At 42.0% G+C, this 25,034-nt stretch overlaps 1 protein-coding gene across 3 annotated transcripts in view; it reads right to left on the minus strand.

Moving 5' to 3' along the window:
* Positions 1–6,934: 6,934 nt before the first annotated feature.
* The window catches only part of RAB30 (RAB30, member RAS oncogene family), a 150,221-nt gene continuing 132,121 nt past the window's right edge, over positions 6,935–25,034 (minus strand). For all 3 annotated transcript variants that reach the window (XM_030200095.1, XM_030200097.1, XM_030200094.1), the window contains exon 5: positions 6,935–8,346. In XM_030200095.1, coding sequence (XP_030055955.1) covers positions 8,096–8,346 — 251 coding nt within the window. In that variant the 3' untranslated portion in view covers positions 6,935–8,095. The remainder of the gene's footprint in view (positions 8,347–25,034) is intronic.

Raw genomic sequence — 25,034 nt, forward strand, 5'->3', positions numbered from 1 at the left:
CTTAGTAGCTCATTGTAACATTGCAAAACACGACTTTGTTCAATTCCGTTGTTTCATAATTGATCAAGTTAAACCAAACACAAGAGGAGGCAATAGAGCCAAATACCTCCTCCAAGCTGAACAGTAGTGGATTTTCAGATAAAAAATCTCTGGAACCCAATGGTTTAAATACCTCTATACAATTGGCCACTTTTTTGTAAGGTAGGCCCTTTAAAAATACATCAACATTTTTCTTTTAAATGCGTTAACTAATAGGAACGCAATGACATCATTGGGCGCTAGTATTTAAGACGCCATTTTGTAGTCACTATTGGTTTACTAGCCAGCTTATAATTGAAAAAGAAAAACGCCTATATTGCGACCCAAATCGGGAGATAGACGTTTATCTCACAAAAACGAATAAAGCGGTATAATCGAAAGCCGAATTTGGATGTTTTCAACTGCACTCCGTCGCGGATGCGGACAAAGTTGATGGGGGCGTGTCAAAGGCGTGGTGAAGGCAGAACTGGGGCGTGGTTATCGGGCGATCAGAGATGGGCACCTTTCGTCGATAATGGAAGAAAAATATGCGTTTTTAGCGAGAATTTAGGGCACTTTTCCTGGACCCTGTTTTTCCACGAATAAGGCCTCAAAAAGTGCCCTAAATGACCAGATGACCACTGGAGGGAATCGGGGATGACCTCCCCTGACTCCCCCAGTGGTCACAAACCCCCTCCCACCACAAAATATGCCATTTCACAACTTTTTACTTTCACCCTCAAATGTCATACCCACCTCCCTGGCAGCAGTATGCAGGTCACTGGAGCAGTTATTAGGGGGTGCAGTGGACTTCAGGCAGGTGGACCCAGGCCCATCCCCCCTCCACCTGTTACACTTGTGCTGGTAAATGGGAGCCCTCCAAACCCCCCCAAACCCACTGTACCCACATGTAGGTGCCCCCCTTCACCCCTTAGGGCTATAGTAATGGTGTAGACTTGTGGGCAGTGGGTTTTGAGGGGGATTTGGGGGGCTCAACACCCAAGGGAAGGGTGCTATGCACCTGGGAGCTCTTTTACCTTTTTTTTTGTTTTTGTAAAAGTGCCCCCCCTAGGGTGCCCAGCTGGTGTCCTGGCATGTGAGGGGGACCAGTGCACTACGACTCCTGGCCCCTCCCACGAACAAATGCCTTGGATTTATTCATTTTTGAGCTGGGCGCTTTCATTTTCCATTATCACTGAAAAACAAAAACGCCCAGCTCACAAATTGTCGAATAAAACATGGACATCTATTTTTTTTTCGAAAATACGGTTCGGTCCGCCCCTTCACGGACCCATTCTCGGAGATAAACGCCCATGGAGATAGACGTTTTTGTTCGATTATGCCCCTCAAAGTGAAACCGTACAGAACAAGTACGATGAACTCACAAGTGCAAGTCTGAATCAGCATATGTGAGAGTGGCATTCTGCAAGGGCTTATTTGCTGTTTTGATTTACAGATCTCACATTGCAGTATGAGGTTGTTTCCTTGACAAAGCCTGTGACGGCGAAACGGGACCCCGTCGGGCACATAAAAGTGAAACCATACTGCAACTACGGCACTAAGATAAGTGTTTGTTCTTTTGACATAGTCATTAAACTTATATCTGTATATCACATCAACGGAGTTTTAACAGACTTAAATATGTTCTGAATCGGGAATACAGAGGCTTTTTCCTCCAATTACGCAAGTAACTATAGCCTCATCATACCCGGCCATTTCAGGTGATTAAATGACTAGATGGGAAACAAGATTAAGAAAAGGGTGTGGGTAAAATTCAAATAGAGTTCTTTGTATTCAGAAAGATAAGACTGAAGAAATGTGTTCTTAGAAGACTTCTAAAAGTTAAGTAATCATCTGTAAACTTGATCGAGTTAGGAAGAGAATTCCAAATTTTGGTGCCTTGATAGGAGAAATTAGCAGAGTAAATTGTTTTATAAAAATATACTATTGAAGCACTGCCCCCCCCCCCCCCCCCCCAATAATGCAGTTAAGAGGATTCCCGCTCAGCTTTTAGAAGGAATGGTGCTGCCCATGCTCCACCCATGTGTACCCCCTCTCTCACACACAATACACAACTTGTGCATGTAGAATAATAGTCTATATTGTACATATAAAACGTGCCTAAAACAAGTTGCCAAGACATAGAATATTGGTATGAATTAGCGCAGGGCACTGGTGTGAGTTAATATGTGCTAAGTGATACACTGACTATACAGCCAGGTATTTGGGCAGTTTACGGGTGAGCACTGCACATTGTCACTGGTACAATTAGGGAAAGGGAAATGGGACTTGATATACCGCCTTTCTGAGGTTTTTGCAACTACATTCAAAGCGGTTTACATATATTCAGGTACTTATTTTTGTACCAGGGGCAATGGAGGGTTAAGTGACTTGCCCAGAGTCTACTCCTCCACACAGTTAGGACACAATAAGTTCATCTAATCTCATTTTTACACTTACATACCACCTCTTCCCTGGAGTCAGAGGCCAAAGTGTTTTACAGAGTAACTAAAAAGGGTCAGTAGAGCAAAAAGAAACAGTAAAAAAAAAAAAAATAGCATTTAAAAATTAAGAAATTGTTTTCTTAAAAGAGTACAGTCTTTCAGTTTCTTCGAAACAGGCGGTAAGAGTTACAGTTCTGAATATAGAACGGAAGAGAATTCTATAGCCCTAGAGGAGAATAATTGTTCCAAAACCCTTTTAAAATGAATTGGTTTAGAAGAAGGAAAAAATTAACGTTTGACATTGCTAAATAGGAAATTTACTGCTTGGTAAATATACAGTTCGGGCACAGGCTTTGCACTTACCTTTATTACACCTTCAGTAGAGGGAGTTCCTTAAAAGACTACACAGGGCTGGTTCAAGTCTATGGACCAGGTGAGGCACTGGCTCAGGGTACCACTGATAAAAGGGCACCAAAATCCTGATTCACCTCTCTCTCTCTCTTCCCTTCCTCCCCTGTGGTTGTGGTGGTGGGGTGGCGGGTGGGAGAATGCTGGACCAAGATTCGGAAGTTTGGCACCCTGCATCACTAGTCGGAGGGGGGAGGGGAGGGGACTTGAGTGAGTGAAAAAACTACAGGACTGCAAGTGAGGAGGGGGTACTGATGCAAATGTTGACTCGGGGTACTTCAGTCCCTTAAGCCGGCCCCAAGACTATGGTCCTTATTTTAGAAACATTCATGTTTAAACTGCAGTATTTATGTATGTGTGTATATATCGCACATACATGTAAATACTGGTTTCAGAAAGCCACTATTTACATGTGGAAATCCACAGAGAGATGTGGAGGAGGCATAGCTAAAATGTATACATATATTGGAGTGGCCTAGTGGTTAGAGCACCGGTCTTGCAATCCAGAGGTGGCTGCTTCAAATCCCACTGCTGCTGCTTGTCATCTTGGGTAAGTCACTTAACCCTCCATTGCCTCAGGTGCAAACTTAGATTGTGAGCCCTCCTGGGACAGAGAAATATCCAGAGTACCTGAATGAAACTCACCTTGAGCTACTACTGAAAAAGGTGTGAGCAAAATCTAAATAAATATATAATATTCCCCATTTCACAAAATATACATGTGTAGGGAAATCTTTCCACATTAACGTTTACACCGACTCAAAGGCAGATCTGTGTTTCAAAAAAAAAGTGCTCATTCTGGCCAGGGCTTTACACAAAGGATTAAGGGATTCATTCTTCTTAATCCGTAGATTATGTCAATCTTCAAAACAAAAAAAGTCAGCTTAAAAATGTGGTCTCACTACTTAACTGGCAATATTGAACACATGTAGGTAGCTCTACATGGAACTGAAATTGCTGCTTTCACTGAAAGTGTCAAGACGTCTAAGTCAGGGGTTTTCAGCCCAGTCCTCAGGACACACCTAGCCAGTCAGGTTGCCAGGATACCCACAAGGAATATGGATGAGATAGAGCTGCAAACAAACGAAGTAGGGCATACATTTTGGATATACATTTTGGGTATTCTGAAAACCTGACTGGTTAGGTGAGTCCCGATGACTGGGTTGAGAATCCCTGGTCTAAGTAGAAGCTGCTGGGTTCATACAGTTCGTTTATTTTCAACGTATATATTTGTAAAATGGATGCTCTCACTTTATGGGCCAGAAAATACATGTACAATCCTGCAGGCACCTGCAAAGCCTTTTCTAAAAATATCACCCAGCACATCCCAACCTGGATGTCTAAATTCCGACCTCTGGGGCTCCGTAGAGCAGATTCTAGGGCATATTAGCCAGCGCTGTGGGTGCTTAAGAACCGCCAAATATTGAACAAACTCCATGACTGTGTTCAGGGAGAGGTGATTTCCGTTGGGTTTAGCCCCCCCCCCCCCCCCCATCACTTTGAAAAGTTGGCTCCTATGTTCTAGGACACTTCCAGATAGTAAAAATGTTTAAGATCTAGATCAAAGCAGATTAGGAGTGACTATATCCTGCCCAGGGCCAATGTCCAAAACTACTTTAATTACCGCTTTTCATCTCATTCATTAAGCAATTCAGTTTAGTATGATTACATCAGTGTAGGAGTGTGGTAGCCGTGTTAGTCCACTCTTAAGAACGTAAGACCTTTGAAGTCAGAATGATTGAATATTTTAACACCCAACAGAAAGGACTTAACAAGGATCTGGGGTTCCTAGCCCATTATAAACCATAAAGCTGTATGTCTCTGTTGATCACCCTCCCCTCACCTATCCACACCCACCCTGTTAGAATATCAATGATATGCTTTGATGTCCCCATGCATACCTCCGACCCACCCCCATCCTCCCACCCTGTCAGACTGTCATAGTAATGCTTGAATGGTTTCACTTATACACACTGTCAGCTAGCACATTTGCTTATTTCCGATCTGACGAAGAAGGGCAACCTTCGAAAGCTAATCAAGAAATGTATTAAGTTATGTCCAATAAAAAAGGTATCATCTTATTTTCTTTTCCATGTTTTATTTTGTTTGATTTCTATTGATAATCAGTGTAGGAAAAACAAACAAAAAAAAAGACTGCCAGAATCTGTGTGCTGATTAATACATGATGAATTACAGCAGTGCTTCGAACGAGAGAATGACACGGGGACAGGGACCCACAGTAACCGCAGGGATGGGGCAGGGATGGGGATACAGCCCGTGAGGACGGGGACAAACTTTGTCCCCGTGTCACTTTCTACTTCGAAGACTGTCAATGAACTGGACTGTTGTGTTTGATTCATACAGACGACAATATTTTTATTTTTTGGAAAAACAAACACGCTAGTCACAGCTAGAAAAATTTGCATGGGGATCCTATACATCCTGCTACCGGCACAGAGGGACTGTGGAAGACAGGAGAGCTAGACTGAATCCTGAGATTGTTGACTGCTTATTCATCCACAGATTTAAAAAATCGTAACAGTGCTTCGTAAGGCATATTTCTCTCGCGCTAGGGCATGCAGAACGGGTTGTATTTTGTACCCCTGGACATTTTAACAGGGTGGATTAGGATTCCTTGGTGTAGTAGAAGTCAGCTAATGTTGGGGTTGGAAGGGTAGAGGGTGGTGGTGGGGTTATTATAGCTGCTCATTGTTATTATTGTTCTCTATTTCTAATTGATATACAACAGTTGCACAGCATATTGTTCCTTTTTATACTTTAATAAAAAGATTTAAATACAAAATCATAAGTGTTTGAGGCTTCTGCAGATGACAACAGAGCCCACGGGGATGGGGCGGGGACAGAATCTGAGGGGGCGGGGACAAATTTGAATCCCCGTGTCATTCTCTACTTCGCACCCCTGTCCTGGAAGTCAGGTTTTCATAGGTACCACAATGAATATGCAAGAAACAGATTTGCATATATAGTAATAAGTAGATGACGGCAGAAAAAGACCTGCGCGGTCCATCCAGTCTGCCCAACAAGATAAACTCATATGTGCTACTTTTTGTGTATACCCTACCTTGATTTGTATCTGTCATTTTCAGGGCACATACCGTATAAGTCTGCCCAGCACTATCCCTGCCTCCCAGCCATCAGCCCCACTTCCCACCATCGGCTCTGGCACAGACTGTATAAGTCTGCCCAGCACTATCCCTGCCTCCCACCATCGGCTCTGGCATAGACCGTATAAGTCTGCCTAGCACAATCCCCGCCTCCCAACCACCAGCCCCACCACCGGCTCTGCCACCCAATCTCGGCTAAGCTTCTGAGGATCCATTCCCTTGGAACAGGATTCCTTTATGTTTATCCCATGCATGTTTGAATTTCGTTACCATTTTCCTCTCCACCACCTCCCGTGGGACAGCATTCCAAGCAGAGACTCATTATATGCAAATCTGTTTCATACATATTCATTGTGGTGAACCTGAAAACCTGACTGGCGAGGTGTGCCTGCTTAAACGGTTTCTTAAACTAAGGCTTCCATGTTGCTATCCACGGATACTTTGTTGAGATACCTTTAATCTGTTGTACTGCTGCAATTATGTACCTTCCCTAGTTACACGGCAGCCCATTGTTTCATGTATCTACCTTAGTGTCATTATTATCTACTGTTCCATATTCGTACGCCTCATGTATCGACCCTAGTTATATTGTTATCAGTTGTTTTATGTAGTCAGCCAGGTACACTGTAAGCCACATTCACCTGAACTATTACTGTTTGGATAACGTGGCGTATAAATGAAATGAATGAAAGAATACCGACTTGTGATTGAATTCCATAAGCAATCCACATTAGTAGTAAAAACTCATCAGAGTTAATGCTGATACAGTGACGAGGACAGGTCACATTTCTTAAAAATGATCCATTGACCTATTTTTCTTACTAATAAAACCAGTGTGGCATTAGCACACGATAGCAGATGCAATAATACTGCAAGCAACATTCAGTTGTCTTTTCTCTTACGAAGCCTCTCGGCATGCAGAGACACAGTCAATTCAACTGGAAGCAATAAACTGATTCGGATTTTATGGCTGCTTGGCTGAGCATTGTGAGAGCTGAACAACAGTATTTGCGGTTATTTCTTAAAATGGCTCTTGATAATGATTCTCAAAAACAAATGGTTAAGACCTAAGGAGAAAAAAAAATACATTTGCCCCCTTTTTTTTCATATAAAGATCTACAGAAAAAAAATAATGAAAACCTTACAAAAACAGAAGCAGTTATCTACAATGGCAAGAATTCCTAGCTTAATATAATAGCCACGGCTTTCTACCACTGTGCTCTAGTTCGAATCCTTCGAAAAGTTGGTATGAATGCACAGTAGTTTGGTCACATCTGATGCAATGTTACTTTCCTTTAATTATTTCCCAGAGCAAGTAAATTACATTTACATTAACAATTTCGCCTACTGAAGTTTTCTTTCTTCCTACGACTTAAGAAGGGGAAAATGTCTAGTTAAATCGCCATTTGCTGACATCACCAAAGAGGTGCATTTCTTTCTTATCTCTTCATGAAATTCCATTACCTGTTTTTTTCTAGTACTCAACAGTGGTCATTAGTGTACATTTTACTAGTTAACATACTAGAATTGGGTCTGAGCTACGGAATACGCAATTGCTTTGTTAGCACCAAAGAACCAATAGAAAGGACCACATCCACTTTGTCTTAAATGGCAGGATCTTCCTTACTCAAAGTTCTTGAAAGTGCCCATGGGGGGAAAAAAACATAAAAAAACAAAACAAAACATTTTAAATGCAAAACCAAGTCCTGCTCTAGACATGATGGTCTGTCATGATGACGTGCATTCTGAAAGGCAGATCATATCCCATTTTCTTCAACAGATCCAGACAGCGGCTGTTCTGCTTATTTAGGAAGCAACAAACAGCCAACTCCATAGTTCATTGAGCGTTGAGTGCGATTTTCCATAGTTCATTGAGCGTTGAGTGCGATTTTCCATAAACCAACAGCAGACCGTGAGAGACTGGACCATATTATACTCTGCAACGTTGACCTGCAGAAGAAGCAATCAGCCAGCCATGCGAGAGCTCAGCAGACATACATGGGCACACCTCAAGACTTCCAGCTGATGGATGTTTCTTTCATTGAGAAAATCTCGGCAACCTTGGCCCACATTGGGTGCTTCCAACCTTTGTTTCAGATTTTAATTAAAATTACAGCAGTTCAAATAGCCGATACTTTTCCCCTCTCCCGGTAAGGGTGATGCCACGCTGTTAGCCAGCGTGTTCTGTCTTGCTTCACTGATCAAACGGCGTGCTAAGTCCAGGAAGAGTTTTTCCACATTATCCGATTCTTTGGCAGAGGTTTCCAGATAATACATGTTTTGGGTCTCTGCAAATTCTTCCGCTCTTTGCTGGGAGACTTCTCTTTTTTCGGCTAAGTCGATCTTATTGCCTGCAACAGCAGAAAAATGTAAGTGCTCTGGGATGATTTAGAAGAACTGTTGCATTTTATTTATATACAGCAAGGTTTTTTTTAATGTAAATCACCGAAAAATAGTTTTACTAATACAGTTTAATGCAAGCACATTTCAAATATAGCTGTAAGTTTTGTATCAGTGCAGTTAGGAGAGCACTTCTAGCCATGGTTTATAATTTATATGATACGCCAAGTTAGCAGAATATATCAAAGCAATTCACAATATCCAATAAATAGAGACATTAAACTAAACGAATTAAAATAAGATCAAAATGTATTCATTTAACTGAACAAAGTAATGGTGCATTTACCTCTGATCCAATATCACTTAGAAAACACCATTTTGGTAGAAGATTAACAAGGATTTGGCTGATTTCTCTTCTACATATAATAAGGTTAATTGTAAACATACGCACATTTAAAAAAACAGCGCACGCTTACTTGTTTTCTGTGTGGAATCTGACAGATTTTAGATACAAAAGCATACACATACTTCTGCTCCGAAAATGACCCCCCCACCAAACCTATGTGCTTACATTTACATCCCCTATTTAGGGTGTGCAAATTTTGTGACTTAAACACACATATGTCAGAAATTTTCGAAAGAGTGTGCACGTAAGTGAAAACCCCTCCCTAACCCATCTTCAGAAGCCTCTTCACATTAAAGGTAAATATATGCATGGGCGTGCTGTACATGGTCAATTTCACTCGCTTACTGGGCTGGCATTTCTGTAGAATGTGAATTTTTACGCATAAGCAGCACATTGAATATTATTCACATATGTTCCATTTTATCTTTAGGGGGGGGGGGGGGGGGATTATTTCCATGCCCGAGTGTGTATATAGTTACAAACGCAAAAACAATCTATGCCCCTCCGAAGGGACACCACCTTGTAAGTGGTGGAGGGGCTTCCGTGTTTCAATGACTCAGAGGGCTATGCTGAAGGGTTACCCATATCAGACAGGCCTCTGAGGAGAAACCAGACAAAGAGTGTCCCAAATTAGGGAGAGGGGAAAGATGGTGACCTGAAGCTCGTACATTCAACGGCCCAGCTGTCCTCTGAATTTCAGTTTTTGTTCACTTGAAATTTCCTCTCTGCATTGCAGTTGCCTTAACAGAGGAAGGGGACAATGGGGGGTCAGCCGCCGATGACCAGCGTTTTGTCCCCTGTGCAGCAAGTGTGGGACCGCTGTATGACGAGCTGCCCATAGATGACTGGGTTGATGAGTCCTTTGATTAGCGCCGACGAAGGAGCGTCGATGCTCTTGGACCTGGAAACAACTTCATCGCTCAAAATCATTTAACCACCATGCCCAAAGGGGTGGAGGAGTGAGTCAGGAGTGTATGCTGAAACGGAAGTCGTTTACAGCTGAACCCGTGTCGGCGGTGCTACTCCTAAACCCTTAAGAGTTATCAGCTTGGAGTTTTTGGCTCCCGTGGAGGTTGCATTGAATGTCATCTGGAGGGTGCTTCAGGACCTGACGGTGGTAGAGAATGACTTTGCTTCAGATATAGTCTTGTTAATGAGCCACATGGATAATCTAATCGAATCATTTGAGAATATACAGCAAATGAAGTTCTACTGAAGTAGGAAACGGTTAAGATTTGAAAATGATAATAAGACCAGAAAAAATTTGAACAAAATGAATATTGTTGTAGATGATTAATATCGAGATTGTTGTTTTCCCAGACTTCCAGGTATGACTCCTAATGTTTTTTTTTCCTCTGAAATGATTCCTCTTAATATATTAATTCAAAAGGAGTGAAGCCTGTGAAACTGGGATTACTTTAATCAGCGGGAATTGGATTGAAGATTCAAGGGTTTGTATTGTTAAACAATTTCTGGTTTTAAAAGGGAAAAAAAATGAAATCAGGTGTATTACTTTCACTAATATTGGACAATAAGTATGTTTCCAATGAAATTGATGGACTATGCACCGTTATGGTCTTGAAGAAACCAACCAGATGATCAATGTGGAAAAATGATTTAGATAAATAATAATTGGGGATAATCGGGTTAATACCACGTTTTCTTTGTTTGCTGTTGCTTAAATTGATCTCCTTGTCTTGTTTCACTCTCCCTATTTATTTTGTGGTCTAAGAAAGAGAAAGATTGTACAAAATCCATTTATCTTGTTGAGATTGTTTTCTTCAAATATTGTTTTAATGTACAATCATCTCTGTTTTACTGTTTTGCAAGTGATCCTTGTAAAATGAAAAAATTATAAATAAATGATTTAAAAAAAAAAAAAAAAAACAATCTATGAACTGTTTCTCGAAACATTGCTACTAACAGACATGAATTCTTTTGAATATGTCTTCTTATATCTAGTTGCAAGAACTGATTTACCATCTGAGGTTTATGTCAAGATTCTTGGAAATTAACACTTAGATGCAGCATTTAATATGCCTAGATGATACCGGCATTCTAAGATCACACCTAAACCTACACTACCCAAATTGCAAAGGACTGAAATACAAAAAAAACCCTACGCATCCGGCTTCTCCTACATAAGCGCACAACTATGGAATGGCCTCCCAAAAGCTGTGAAAACAATCCATGACCACCTGAACTTCAGGAAATCACTAAAAACCTGTTGGATTATTTGTAGTAAATAATTAGCAGATTTTAGTACACACAGCTTCAGCTTTAGAAATGTTAATTTCTTTCTTCATCTCTCTCTCATTCACCCCTGAATAATTCACTGCTGAGTCACTTTAAAGTTGAAGTAACAAAACATCTGTTTACTCACAGTTTGTAGTTAGATTATAATCAGACAGGCTTATATATACATATTATTATACATTTGTATTATCAGCTCCTTCCATGTGCTTAGATGGTAATGGATGCTCACACCACCATAGATCCTCTCAGGTTAGGAGAGATCATGAGCTCCATGTGCTCCATGTGCTTCATCTGCTGCATCTAACCCCCAACAGGAAGTTGCATAGCTGTGTGACCTCTCTAAGTAATTCACATCAGAGGTCACAGAGTAATCACAGAGAAATAATAGGTGACAGGCAATGCATGTAAAATACAATTACATTCCAACAAACCCCTTCTCATGCATAACTGTCATGCAATTATTTATTCATACAAAGTCCAAGCTTTATACGCAGATTCACAAAATGTTCTCTGGGTAACGGTTTGGTCATGATGTCAGCTGTCATCTCACTGGTGTGACAATAGTGTAGACTGATGACCCCTTCTTTCGCCAACTCTCGCACGTTGTGGTATTTCGTTGCGATGTGCTTGGTGCGTGACTGAACCTTGTCATTCTGTGACAGTCGGATGCAGCTCTGATTATCTTCCATTATCTGGATTGGTCTCTGTTCAGCTATTCCGAAATCCAGCAAAAGTTTTTCAATCCACATCAGTTCTCTGCACGCTTCCGATACGGCCACGTATTCAGCTTCTGTAGAAGACAGACTCACAATACTTTGTTTATGACTGGCCCATGAAATTTGTACATTTCCATACATAAACACATATCCACTTGTGGATTTATAATCAGAATGATCCCCTGCCCAATCTGAATCACAGTAACATATTAGTTTTGGATTACTATTGGCTGAAATCTTTAATTTACAATCAATGGTACCCTTTAAATACCTTACCATCCTTTTAACTGCAGTCCAATCTGATTTGGTAGGTGAGCTGACCCTTCTGCTCAAAATTCCTACTGCATTTGCTATATCAGCCCTGTATGTGGTAGCTAGATATAAAAGCTTACCTATGGCTGATCTATATTGGATGTTATCTGGTAAAGGTTCTCTTACTGTTTCATCCTTCAGAAAATCAGTGATCATGGGAGTGCTTACAACTTGGGCATCTTGCATACCTAAACTTTCAATAAGCTCATTTATTTTCTGCTTCTGGCTTAGAAGATAAGAACCATCATTTTGTTTCTCAATTTCTATACCAAGATAGTATGACACATTACCAAGTTCTTTTATCTCAACATTCAGGTTTAAACACTTTACAATGTCCTTGTACTCTTGCTCACTTTTGCTTGCAATGAGCAGATCATCAACAAAAGCTAAAATGTATGCATATTGTCCATTTGTGCACCTAGTGTACAAGCATTTATCTGCTTCACCTTGCTTAAATCCTAAATTTGTCAATATTTCATGCAATTTTTCATTCCAACATTTTGCACTTTGCTTTAATCCATAAAGACCTTTGTTTAATTTACACACTAGCTGTCTTTGTTTTGTATTTATGAAACCTGTTGGTTGTTCCATGTACAAGTCTTCAGTTATATCTCCGTGAAGAAACGCTGTTTTCACATCAATGTGGTTGACTTGCATGCCTTTTGAGACTGCAATGCTCAGAAGTGTTCTTATTGTCGTGTGTTTCACTACAGGTGCAAACACTTCATCAAAATCTTCTCCATATTTTTGAAGATATCCCTTTGCGACTAATCTTGCTTTATACCTTTCCACTTTTCCTTGTGCATTCCTTTTTAACTTGAATACCCATTTGCATCCTATAGCTTTCTTGCCAGGAGGTAATTTTGTAAGAATCCAAGTATTATTTTTATCCAATGCATCAATTTCTTCTTGTGCAGCTTTATGCCATTCAGCAGCTTCTTCTGCTGACATTTTCTCAATCTCATCCCATGTTAAGGGCTCTTGAGCTTCTGCTGACTTTGTTAGGTAAGACAGTCTTGGGGGTGGAACACCTTTGTTTTCCCTGGATGAGCGTCTGACAACAGGTTGGTCTGACCTTTCCGCATCCTCTAAATCTGAGAGTACTTCTCCAATTGATTCCCCTTCTCCAATTGTACTGTCTTCTTCAATGATCCTTTCTGTGTCTGTTTCCTCTGCCTGTTCCTCGTTAGATACAGATGAGTTGCTTTCAGACATCTGCCTTGGTATGGCATTTATATACACTGGCATGTCTATTATGGTTCTAGTTTCATATTCTGGATGATAAGGCTCATCTGGGATAATCCAGCCTTTATCAACCCTTTTGTTTTCATCAAAATATGTAACATGTCTTATGCCAACAATGCCAGTTTTCAGATTCAAAATTCTATATCCTTTGTGTCCTGGAGCATAGCCAACTAAAATGCCCCTTTCTGTTGTGGAATCCAGCTTATGCCTTCTTTGCTTTGGTACATGAGCATATGCTGTACTTCCAAATGTTCTTATGTGTGTCAGGTTTGGCTTCCTACCATGCCATGTCTCATGTGGTGTGCGCTCAGCGCCTTTAGTTGGCATTCTGTTTTGTAGGTACACTGCTGTGAGAATGGCTTCCCCCCATAGTCTTTTAGGGAGATTGCTATCTGACAGCATACATCTGGTCATTTCCACAAGTGACCTAAATTTTCTCTCTGCAACAGAATTTTGCTCTGGTGTATAAACTACTGTTGTGATATGCTGAATGCCTTCTTGTTCTAGAAATGTGCGCATGCTTTGTGAAGTGAACTCACCACCATTGTCGGTCTGAAGAACCTTTGGTTTTCTTTCAAATTTGTTTCTCACCATGGCTACGTATTTCTTCAGCATGTCTGTGACTTGACTTTTTTCTTTCAGCAAATAGGCCACACAATATCTAGAGAAATCATCCAAGAATATTAGCACAAATCTGTTATTTCCCAATGATGGGATATTAAACGGTCCACATAAGTCACTGTGTATTAAGTCCAGCACTTTATTACTCCTATTTCCTGTGTATGCAGGAAATGAGGGTCTCACACCTTTTTGAGTAACACAGTCTATGCATTTCTCCATTTTACCAGCATCTGCACTTATCTGAATGCCAGTGGCTAGTTGCTTACTGTAAAGATCCTGGATCACCTTAAAATCACGATGTCCCAGGCGGCGATGCCAGATTTCCAGACTACATTTACCATCATTCTTCCTTACTTGCGCCATATGTGAGGCTTCACCTGAAATGCTCAGTTTATAAACATCATTATGCATAAAAGCTTCAGCATACACTTCATCATTTTTAGAGATTGTGCACTTACTGTTTTCAAAATGAATCGCAAATCCCTTCTTATCTAATGTAGATACACTAAGCATATTGCAAACTGCTTGGGGAATATACAAGACATCACTTACAGGAATTTCTTTAACTTCATTAGACACTTTGCATTTTAAGAATCCAATACCTTTTGCTTGGATCTTAGCAGTCCCTGCGTTTGCAGTTTTAAGAATACCTTCCTCTGGACACATTTCCTGAAAGAAATTCTTACAATTGGTTAAATGGCATGTGCTCCCTGAATCCAAAATCCAAGTACTTTCATTTGAATTATTATTTACCATAGTCAAAGATTTTTCTGCCATTAGAAAGCCCTTGTGTTTATCTTTGTCCTTCATACATTTCCTGGTTTGAAAATTCTTTAGTTCCATTGGCTTAGGTGAGCTAGAGGGAGTGTTTTGTGTTTCCTTACACCATTTAGATACATGTCCCTCCTTTCCACATGAGTAGCAAATCAGCTTGCCCTTGGGTGGAGTTTTCCCATAGCTCCGCCTTCCTCTGTTCTTTGCCAAGAAATTTGTTTCATTTCTCTCTGACTTGCTTTGAGAACACATCTCCTCAGAATCATTTATTATGCATTCCTGCCTTAGTTTTGATGTTGCCTGTTCAAAAGATTGCCCTTCAATGGCCTCATTTACAGACCTAAAAACATCAAACTTCTTTGATAGTGAGGTAAAAAGAAATGCTCTTTTCAATGCATCACACATGGGAATTCCAGAAAGTTCTAACTTTTGAAATGAAGACATAAGATACATAATGTGATCATTACATTTACTTTTATCCCTTAATTTGGTTTCATTCAACTCTGCCAACCAAATTGGTTGCTGCTTTGCATATGTAGTTGCATACATAGTTCTCAGTTTATATAAAATGTCCTTTGGTGTATCTTTTCCCTCCACTAATATGGCTTGTTTCTCTGAGAGAGCTTCCAAAAGCATGCACTTCACATAATAGTTTGCATTGTCCCATTCAGCCATATTTTCAGCTGTTCTGTCTTGGTCTAAGCATATATTTAATCCTTTTGCTCGAAGGAGACATATGAATCTTAGTTCCCACTGCCGATAATTAAACTCAGTTAATCTAGGCACCTTGAGAGAATAGAAAAATGGTGAATTTCTTCCCTCAGCCATTTTCTTAGCCTTCTGTCTGCTGTGTGGGGGGAGAGAGAGACAGACTGAATCTTTCCTTTAAAACTTAAGAGAAAAATGTGGCCTTTTTTTCTGCCTGGTAATATTTCTCTTCTTTTTCAATTCCTGGACCCTGGGCCCATAACCCTTTTGTTGGATTATTTGTAGTAAATAATTAGCAGATTTTAGTACACACAGCTTCAGCTTTAGAAATGTTAATTTCTTTCTTCATCTCTCTCTCATTCACCCCTGAATAATTCACTGCTGAGTCACTTTAAAGTTGAAGTAACAAAACATCTGTTTACTCACAGTTTGTAGTTAGATTATAATCAGACAGGCTTATATATACATATTATTATACATTTGTATTATCAGCTCCTTCCATGTGCTTAGATGGTAATGGATGCTCACACCACCATAGATCCTCTCAGGTTAGGAGAGATCATGAGCTCCATGTGCTCCATGTGCTTCATCTGCTGCATCTAACCCCCAACAGGAAGTTGCATAGCTGTGTGACCTCTCTAAGTAATTCACATCAGAGGTCACAGAGTAATCACAGAGAAATAATAGGTGACAGGCAATGCATGTAAAATACAATTACATTCCAACAAAACCGACCTCTTCCAAAAGGCCTACCTCAACGACCCTACGTAAACCTCCTCACCCAAAGCACAACATGACTAATGATCGCACTGGCCAACACACAACCTTCATCCCTTCGGACCCCCACATATACCTCATTTGATCACTATACAACTTTGTATTTGTTATCAACCGACTGGGCAAACGCCTAACGGTACTATATAAGCTACATTGCGCCTGCAAATAGGTGGGAAAATGTGAGATACAAATGCAACAAATAAATAAATAAAATAAGTATAACCAAAGCCTACAATTTCTGGGATGTGCACAAGCTGAATCACTAAAAGGCCGATGATCAGAAGCAAACGTGGGAGCTAGAGGCTGTTAACGCTATACTTGCGTCCGCGTTTGCTAATGCTCCATGATCAGAGCCCCCCCCCCCTCCATGTGCTTGTGGGCTCTGACCTCAAGTAGCATACAAATGCATGCTAAACAGCTATTTTATTATTCCTCCCCAATGATCAGCAGGCAGCGTGCCAAACACTGGTGCGTTGCCTGCTGCAAACCCTACGACAGCTTGGATCTGGCGTTAGTGTTTGCCGGAGTAAGAGCTCCAAACAAGGTTTTATTAGGATCCTACACGGTCTGTGTTTCGGCAAGAATGCCTTCTTCAGGGGTCGATAAATCTTCTGCTGAATATCAGACCAAACCTTGAGTACTAGCAAAGCACGAGTGTAAGGGTGCTGGGTCCGCGAGCAGGGACACAGTCAAACCTGCTTTATACTTCTGGTTAGTTTGACTGTGTCCCTGCTCGTGGACCCAGCACCCTTACACTCGTGCTTTGCTAGTACTCAAGGTTTGGTCTGATATTCAGCAGAAGATTTATTGACCCCTGAAGGCGGCATTCTTGCCGAAACACGGACCGTGTAGGGTCCTAATAAAACCTTGTTTGGAGCTCTTACTCCTGTGTTTTGATTGGCTGGTCACTTGGACTTGGTTTTCTTCCACCTCTTGTTTGGTGTGCTTGCGCTTTTGTGGAAGAAGTGGACCCCCCCTCCCCTTTGTTTCCATTGTTAGGGTTTGCAGAGCATTGGGGAGGAATGGTGAGCCCTGTGCAGCATGCATTTGCATGCTATCAGGACCCCCCATCCCACTAATAACTCCCCCAGGAGCCCCCCCCACCATCACCTACAGGAATCCCGACCCTCTACCCCAAGCCAACGACACAGATTTTGGCACAGATCTCTAGGCACGTTATATAGAATTTGGCCCACAGTGCATACATTTTAAGGTGCGTTCACACGGGTGGGGCTGCCACTTGCACGTATAACCTTCCAGAATACAGTGACTTATCTTTGCTCTTGCCAGATTTGGGCATCCGCAATTACACCAGGTTTACAGCCAGCGTAACTGCAGGCAGCTAAGACGTTAGGTGCACCGATAGCAGGTCATGCTAGTATTTTACAAAGGAGTCTGGGTGCCCAGATGTTGTTACAAATAGATTCTCACTGCGTGGAGTCAGGGCGCTTAAACTGAAGCACCCACTTATAGAATTGCCCCCCCCCCCTTTAGTAATTAAGGAAACAAGAAGAGTAAACTATTAAACAAGGAAGGGACGTAACAGTAATGATCTCCGAAGATCTGAAGGTCCTGCCAGCCAGAGAGTTGGAGTTCAGGTCTTTCATCTCCAGGGCTGGTCGGGGGAACAGGGAAACTGCAGAGCAGCATTCACAGCCTCTCGACAAAGACGGTCCCAGTCATCGAATGAGGCGGACACTTACCAGCCTGATGATCCATTCTAAAGGAGAGCTCTGAGGCGTGACCCCCAACCAAGGAATATCACAATAAGAAGGTGTGGCCTGAGAGGAGGATAGTAAAATAGTGCAAAAATACTCCCACCCCCCCCCCCCCACCCCCAAAGTTGTGAAGGAAAGTTTCTAAAGAGTTATTATATAAAGCTTTTTCTGCACATAAAGCCTATTTTGCCTACAGGAAGGAAAAAAAGGAAGTACAATAAAACTGCATGGCACGATGCGATATATCAAAAGTAGCTGAACACAAGGAGTGTGCCAACTTTTATGCAATCTCCACACCGGCATGCCTGGGGGTCAGGGCCAGTGTTTTCCTGAAACAAATTAGATGGGGTGGCAAAATGTCAGGCAAAAAAATGCCCCCTCTTTCCTGCCCGGAGCGCTGCCTCCCCTGTCCATCATCCTTCTCGGTCTGGCTGGGGATTCAAAATGGCCGCCGAGAGTTGAACTCTCGCGAGGCTGCGTCAACTCTCGGTGGCCATTTTGAATCCCCAGCCAGACCGAGGAGGATGCAGCAGGCAAGGGCAGGCAGCGCTCCAAGCAGGAAAGAGGGGACTCTTTCCTGCCCCAAAGAGAAGACGCTACTACACCACCAGGGCTAGATAGTAAGTGAGGGGGGGGTATGTGACGGGGGGGGGGGGGGAACTATGTGACGGGGGGCGGGGAATAGGGGCGGAACGAGGACCCAGAGGAGGCGTGGCGGGGCATGAGGTGTGGCGGGGGCGTGACATGTGTCCTCTTTTTCAGAGGACACAAAATGGTAACCCTAGTTTCAGCATATTCGTGCACTGAAGACTGACACATCCCTGCTCACCCCAACACAGACATCCTTTTGTGGAGTAGGCAGCCTTCATTGCATGCATGTGCTGAGGCCCCATGCCTGCCTGTTCGTTCCCGCTATTTCGACTGCTGCGACACAGAGAGAATGGCAAAGGACAGGGGAAGAGAAAGGGAAGATACTGGATCACCAGGTAGGAGAGACACTAGATGCTGGACAGTCTGGGGGGGGGGGGGGGGGGGGGAGGAAGTTGCTGGACTATGGGGAGAAGAAAGGGAGTAGTGAGATGCTGGATTGTGGAGCAGGGGGAGGGGGAGTACTGATCCATGGTGGAAGGAGAGAAGGAAGTTACTGGAGTATGGGGAGAAGAGAGGGAATGGTGAGATGCTGGATTGTGGGGTAGAAGTTTTTTTTTTGTGTGGGGGGGGGGGGTCAAGACTAAAAGGCTCACTTAAGACACTTACAGGCTTATTTTCGAAAGAGAAGGGCGCCCATCTTCCAACACAAATCAGGAGATGGGCATCCTTCTCTCAGGGTCGCCCAAACTGGCATAATCGAAAGCCGATTTTTGGCGTCCTCAACTGCAGTCCATTGCGGGAATGACCAAAGTTCACGGGGGTGTGTCGGAGGCGTAGCAAAGGCGGGACTGGGGCGTGCTTAACAGATGGGCGTCCTCGGCCAATAATGGAAAAAAGAAGGGCGTCCCTGATGAGCATCTGGTCGACCTTACTTGGTCCATTTTTTTTTTACGACCAAGCCTCAAAAAGGTGCCCAAACTGACAAGATGACCACCGGAGGGAATCAGGGATGACCTCCCCTTACTCCCCCAGTGGTTACCAACCCCCTCCCACCCTTAAAAAAAAGAAAAAAATTTTTTTTTTTTGCCAGCCTCAAATGTCATACCCAGCTCCATGACAGCAGTATGCAGGTCCCTGGAGCAGTTTTAGTGGGTGCAGTGAACTTCAGGCAGGCAGACCCAAGCCCATCCCCCCTACCTGTTAAATTTGTGGTGGTAAATGCGAGCCCTCCAAAACCCACCACAAACCCACTGTACCCACATCTAGGTGCCCCCCTTCACCCCTTAGGGCTATGGTAGTGGTGTACAGTTGTGGGGTTTGGGGGTTCAGCACCGAAGGTAAGGGAGCTATGCACCTGGGAGTAATTTGTGAAGTCCACTGCAGTGCCCCCCTAGGGTGCCCGGGTGGTGTCCTGGCATGTGAGGGGGACCAGTGCACTACGAATGCTGGCTCCTCCCATGACCAAATGGCTTGGATTTGGTCGTTTCTGAGATGGGCGTCCTTGGTTTCCATTATCGCCAAAAACCAGGGACGACCATCTCTAAGGTCGACCTAAATGTTGAGATTTGGGCGTCCCCGACCGTATTATCGAAACGAAAGATGGACGCCCATCTTGTTTCGATAATACGAGTTTCCCCGCCCCTTCGCCAGGACGTCCTTAGAGATGGGCGCCCTTAGAGATGGTCATCCCCGTTCGATTATGCCCCTCTTAATTTCCTAGTGACCCTGCTGGGGGTGTAATTGGGTTGTGCAGAGGTTGAGCTGTGATGTAGATGTGTATTTTGTAAGTTTGGCCGTGGGAATTTGTGTGCTTTTGGGGCTGGATCTAAGAGTCTATTTTATAAAAAGGTACACAGGCATCTATATTGCCTTTTTAAAATGGGCTTACTATAGATGCCTTTTTGGACTTCTCACAAAGGCATCTTGTTATAAAATTATCCTTGTAGTGCCAAAGCTCAGCAGAAGCCGGCTCTGATTGAGCTGGAAGCCTAAAGCAGCGGAAGGTAACAGCTGTGCCAAAAAAAAAACAAAAAAAACAACCCACAATGCTCTATGCCAACTGAATGTGATGATCTTAAAATTTCAAATGAACCAAACTGCCTTGTTTTCCTTAAAGGACATAAAACAAAATAAAACATGGAAAAGAAAATAAGGTGATACCTTTTTTATTGGACATAACTTAATACATTTCTTGATTAGCTTTCGAAGGTCGCCCTTCTTCCTCAGATCGGAAATAAGCAAATGTGCTAGCTGACAGTGTATATAAGTGAAAACATTCAAGCATTACTATGACAGTAAAATAGATACCATTGGAGATTCTACATGGAATGTTGCTACTATTGGAGATTCTACATGGAATGTTGCTATTCCACTAGCAACATTCCATGTAGAAGGATGCGCAGGCTTCTGTTTCTGTGAGTCTGATGTCCTGCACGTACGTGCAGGACGTCAGACTCACAGAAGCAGAAGCCTGCGCGGCCACATTGGTGATCTACAAGGGCTGACTTCTACATGGAATGTTGCTAGTGAAATAGCAACATTCCATGTAGAATCTATAGAAATCAAACAAAATAAAACATGGAAAAGAAAATAAGATACCACCTTTTTTTATTGGACATAACTTAATACATTTCTTGATTAGCTTTCGAAGGTTGCCTTTCTTCGTCAGATTGGAAATAAGCAAATGTGGTAGCAGGTAGTATATATAAGAGAAACATCAAAGCATTACTTTGACAGTCTGACAGAGTGGGAGGGTGGGGGTATGCATGGGGACATCAAAGCATTTCATTGATATTCTAACAGAATGGGTGTTGGTAGGTGAGAGGAGGGTAATAAAACAGAGAAATACAGCTTTATGGTTTATAATGGGTTAGAAAACCCAGATCCTTATTAAGTCCTGTTTGTTGAGTGTCAAAATATTCAATCATAAGTACATAAGTACATAAGTACATAAGTAGTGCCATACTGGGAAAGACCAAAGGTCCATCTAGCCCAGCATCCTGTCACCGACAGTGGCCAATCCAGGTCAAGGGCACCTGGCACGCTCCCCAAACGTAAAAACATTCCAGACAAGTTATACCTAAAAATGCGGAATTTTTCCAAGTCCATTTAATAGCGGTCTATGGACTTGTCCTTTAGGAATCTATCTAACCCCTTTTTAAACTCCGTCAAGCTAACCGCCCGTACCACGTTCTCCGGCAACGAATTCCAGAGTCTAATTACACGTTGGGTGAAGAAAAATTTTCTCCGATTCGTTTTAAATTTACCACACTGTAGCTTCAACTCATGCCCTCTAGTCCTAGTATTTTTGGATAGCGTGAACAGTCGCTTCACATCCACCCGATCCATTCCACTCATTATTTTAGAGTCATTCCGTGTCAAGTGGACCAATTTTAAAGGTCGTCCCCACCTCACCATCTCAGATTTTGATGAAATTTGGTACATAGTTTCTTTATGATAAAAAACTAAGCTGTGAAAAATTTTAGTTCAAAAGACTAAAAATTGGAGGTTCTAGGGGACCTCAAATAAAGGGTTGCAAAATGTCGCCTGAGCAAAAATGACATTTTGGGCCAACTTCCAGAAGCTGTAAAACTGGAAGTTTTAGTAGTACAAGGGGGATATTTGGAGAACCTGCACTACTTTTAGGGCTTAATGAACTGGCAAAACCCCATGTTCCTAGTCCTCTTACTTTTTGAATGGTTTAGGCTCAAACCTTGCCAAAAAAAACGGCAAAACTCAGTTTACAGCGATGTTGAAGCTGCTGTAGTTTCTAAACTAGTTGGCCTTTCAGGTTGATTTTTGGTAGGTGTACTAAATGTATGGCTGTAATGAGGCCTTCCAATTTGCAGCACCTTCCTTCAAGTGGTTGAAAAATTATAAGCGTTCAAAGTTGGTATCAAAAGCATTTTTGCCCATATTGGGCTATCTTTGATGCCCTTGATCTCCAGTGGGACAGCTTCAATATTCTTTCTTTTAGCACCATTAGAAAGAGCAGATTTCCTTCTATCAGAATATGTAGTTTTCAATTTGGAGTCTCTCCATATAAGGATTGCAAAAAAAGTGTTTTTTGGCCAGTATTGTTGAATGATAGATGAAACGGATATAGGGCCCATCGATGTTTCTAATTGCTGTATAAGTCACTCAGTTGCTTTAAGCATGCGTTGGTCCATGGTGGCTAGGCCACTACCAATTCAATAGGAAGTGGCAACCTCATCGCCAAGAGTTCACGCCCGATAGCAAGTCCAGCCACTTGGCACAGGTTCCCAAGCCTGAAGGTGGGCATCTTACTTGAGGTTCCCAAGCCTCATTTGGTTGTCTTTGCCTAGTTTCTCAAGCCTAATGGGGGTGTCTTAATGGTTCCCAAGTAAAACCTCAGTGCTGAAGTGACAAGAATTTTTCACTGATAAGTTTCACTGCTGTTTCTGGAAATGTATACTGTCGTCCAAGTGCTGTAGTTGCTGGTACTGGAAGAACTGCTAGAATATGCTGTTCAGAAATCCAACAAGAATCTCTTCTGCTAGGCCAATGAAATGATCGTGCAGGCCCGCATGGATGCATAAAGTTGACCAAGGCATCATGTTCTTCAAATGATGTGTCACAGACATTGCCAATCCACCATTTGTTGTCATAAACACAGGCAACATACTGCCCAGGCTGAAGTTGAGACACATTTATGTACACTCACTGGGTCAGGTACACTCACTGGGTCATCTGACTGACAAAGTTTGACAACAAATGAGGAGGAATCATTTGACACTCTACTGACTGAAATTTGGTTCAAGTCAATGGGAATAAATTGGTGATTTTCACGAGTTCCAGCAACTGTGGAAGCTTTACTGAATCTTTCCTCTTGTGCAGATCTTGAAGATTCAATTTCATCCTTGGAAACAAAAATGAACTTGATTTTATTTATTTTTTGATCACAAAATTCAAACAAGCCTTGTGCTGTGAGAATTTGGCTATTTTTAGGTCGTTGCAAACTAGCCTGAGCAGCTAGTCGCTTTGTTGTACCACCTATGGCATCACATGGTGACTTGCCATGGCTTGTGCCAAAGCAATTCCACTGTGCACTTATTCCAAATTCTGTTTGATGATAGCACAAGTTGGCAAAGTTTTTGAAGTTCTTGTATTGTGCAGCTGAGCCATCACTAAAGTATGTTACATATTTTATTTCTCCAATTTTGCTTTTCAAGAACGCGATTAATTTTTCCAAGAATGCATGTACAGCAACTGCATCATGCCGCAAGCTGTCACTTATTATGCAAACACTTATGCACTGAATTTCACTTGAAGCATCACGGAAGTACACAACAAATGGATGCAGTGTAGCTTGACTGTTTTCCCAGTGGAAACCTTGAACAGCATCTTGGACAATAAAGGAGTAGTTTTCAGCAAAGTCCAAGAGAACAACAATTTCACAAGGATTTAAGTTTTCTTTAACAGTTTTTAAGTATTGTGTCTGATGTTTGGAAATGTAATGGTGAATTGACAGGTTTGAAACTTTCAATGCAAGCTCAGATACAAAATCATCAACATACATCTGTTTGGTCTCCAGTGTGGTGCGATCTGTATGAACCCACTGCTTAAACTCGATTGTTTCACCTGGGTCAGCATCACTGAACACTTTTGTCAGGTAATTTTCAAGCACATCTTTACCTGGACATATTTCACACCTGTGAAGCATGCATTCTTTGCATTCCAAATTGCACACAGTTTTAGCCATCAGTGCTTTGTAATCTTCGTTCAGCAGATGGCTTCCAGCAAGCATAAGCTTCACATTTTGATGAATGACACAAACACACACTGAATGCATACCAGATGAGCCAACAGTGACACACCATTTTGGCCTTAGCTCACAAAATTTGGAAAAACCCACTTCTGGCCCATTTCGAGTACGATATGCAACATACATTTCTTTTAGATTGCTAAGCAGCAAGCGCTTTTGCATTTGAATTTTTTCAGTGCCAGTTCTGACAGAGACAAAATCTTTTTTCCCTGGGCACAGTCTACTGAATTCATCATCTTCAAAAAAGCCAAGAATTTTTTTTTCTGTTTCTTCTGGTAAAACTTTACCTTTCTTCTTGTCTGGTTTTGCCAGAATTCCACAAACTGATTTCAGATTTCTTGCTTTTTTAACCATTCTAGTTGAAACCATGAATTCTGAGGCAGTTCTTTCAATAGACCAGCTTTTTGGTGCTAAAGTTAGTATTTGCAGTTTTTCTGCATGATTTGCTGAAACTTGGACTTTGTTTTTCAACTCGTTTAGCAGGTCATCATAATCAGAACATTTGTCACATTTCTGACTGGTAGAAGGTTGAGTTTCAAACTCATTTAGGTCTAAGCCACCAGCAACTGCAAGATGATGACTCAAAGTATTTTGCACTCGCCTGATTTTGCGCTTGGTGTAGCCTCGTACATCACGCTTGCTGACTTTTTTGAACTTTAATGGAGAAATACCAAGAGATGTCAAACTTGTGTTCAACTTGCCAGAAACGTCACTGTGTTCATCATCTGCTGTTGTTGATGATGATAAAGAATCAGCAGCTCTGTTACTGACGTCTTTTCGACAAGATGGA

Source organism: Microcaecilia unicolor, chromosome 4 (genome assembly GCF_901765095.1).
Source record: "Microcaecilia unicolor chromosome 4, aMicUni1.1, whole genome shotgun sequence".
NCBI lineage: Eukaryota > Metazoa > Chordata > Amphibia > Gymnophiona > Siphonopidae > Microcaecilia > Microcaecilia unicolor.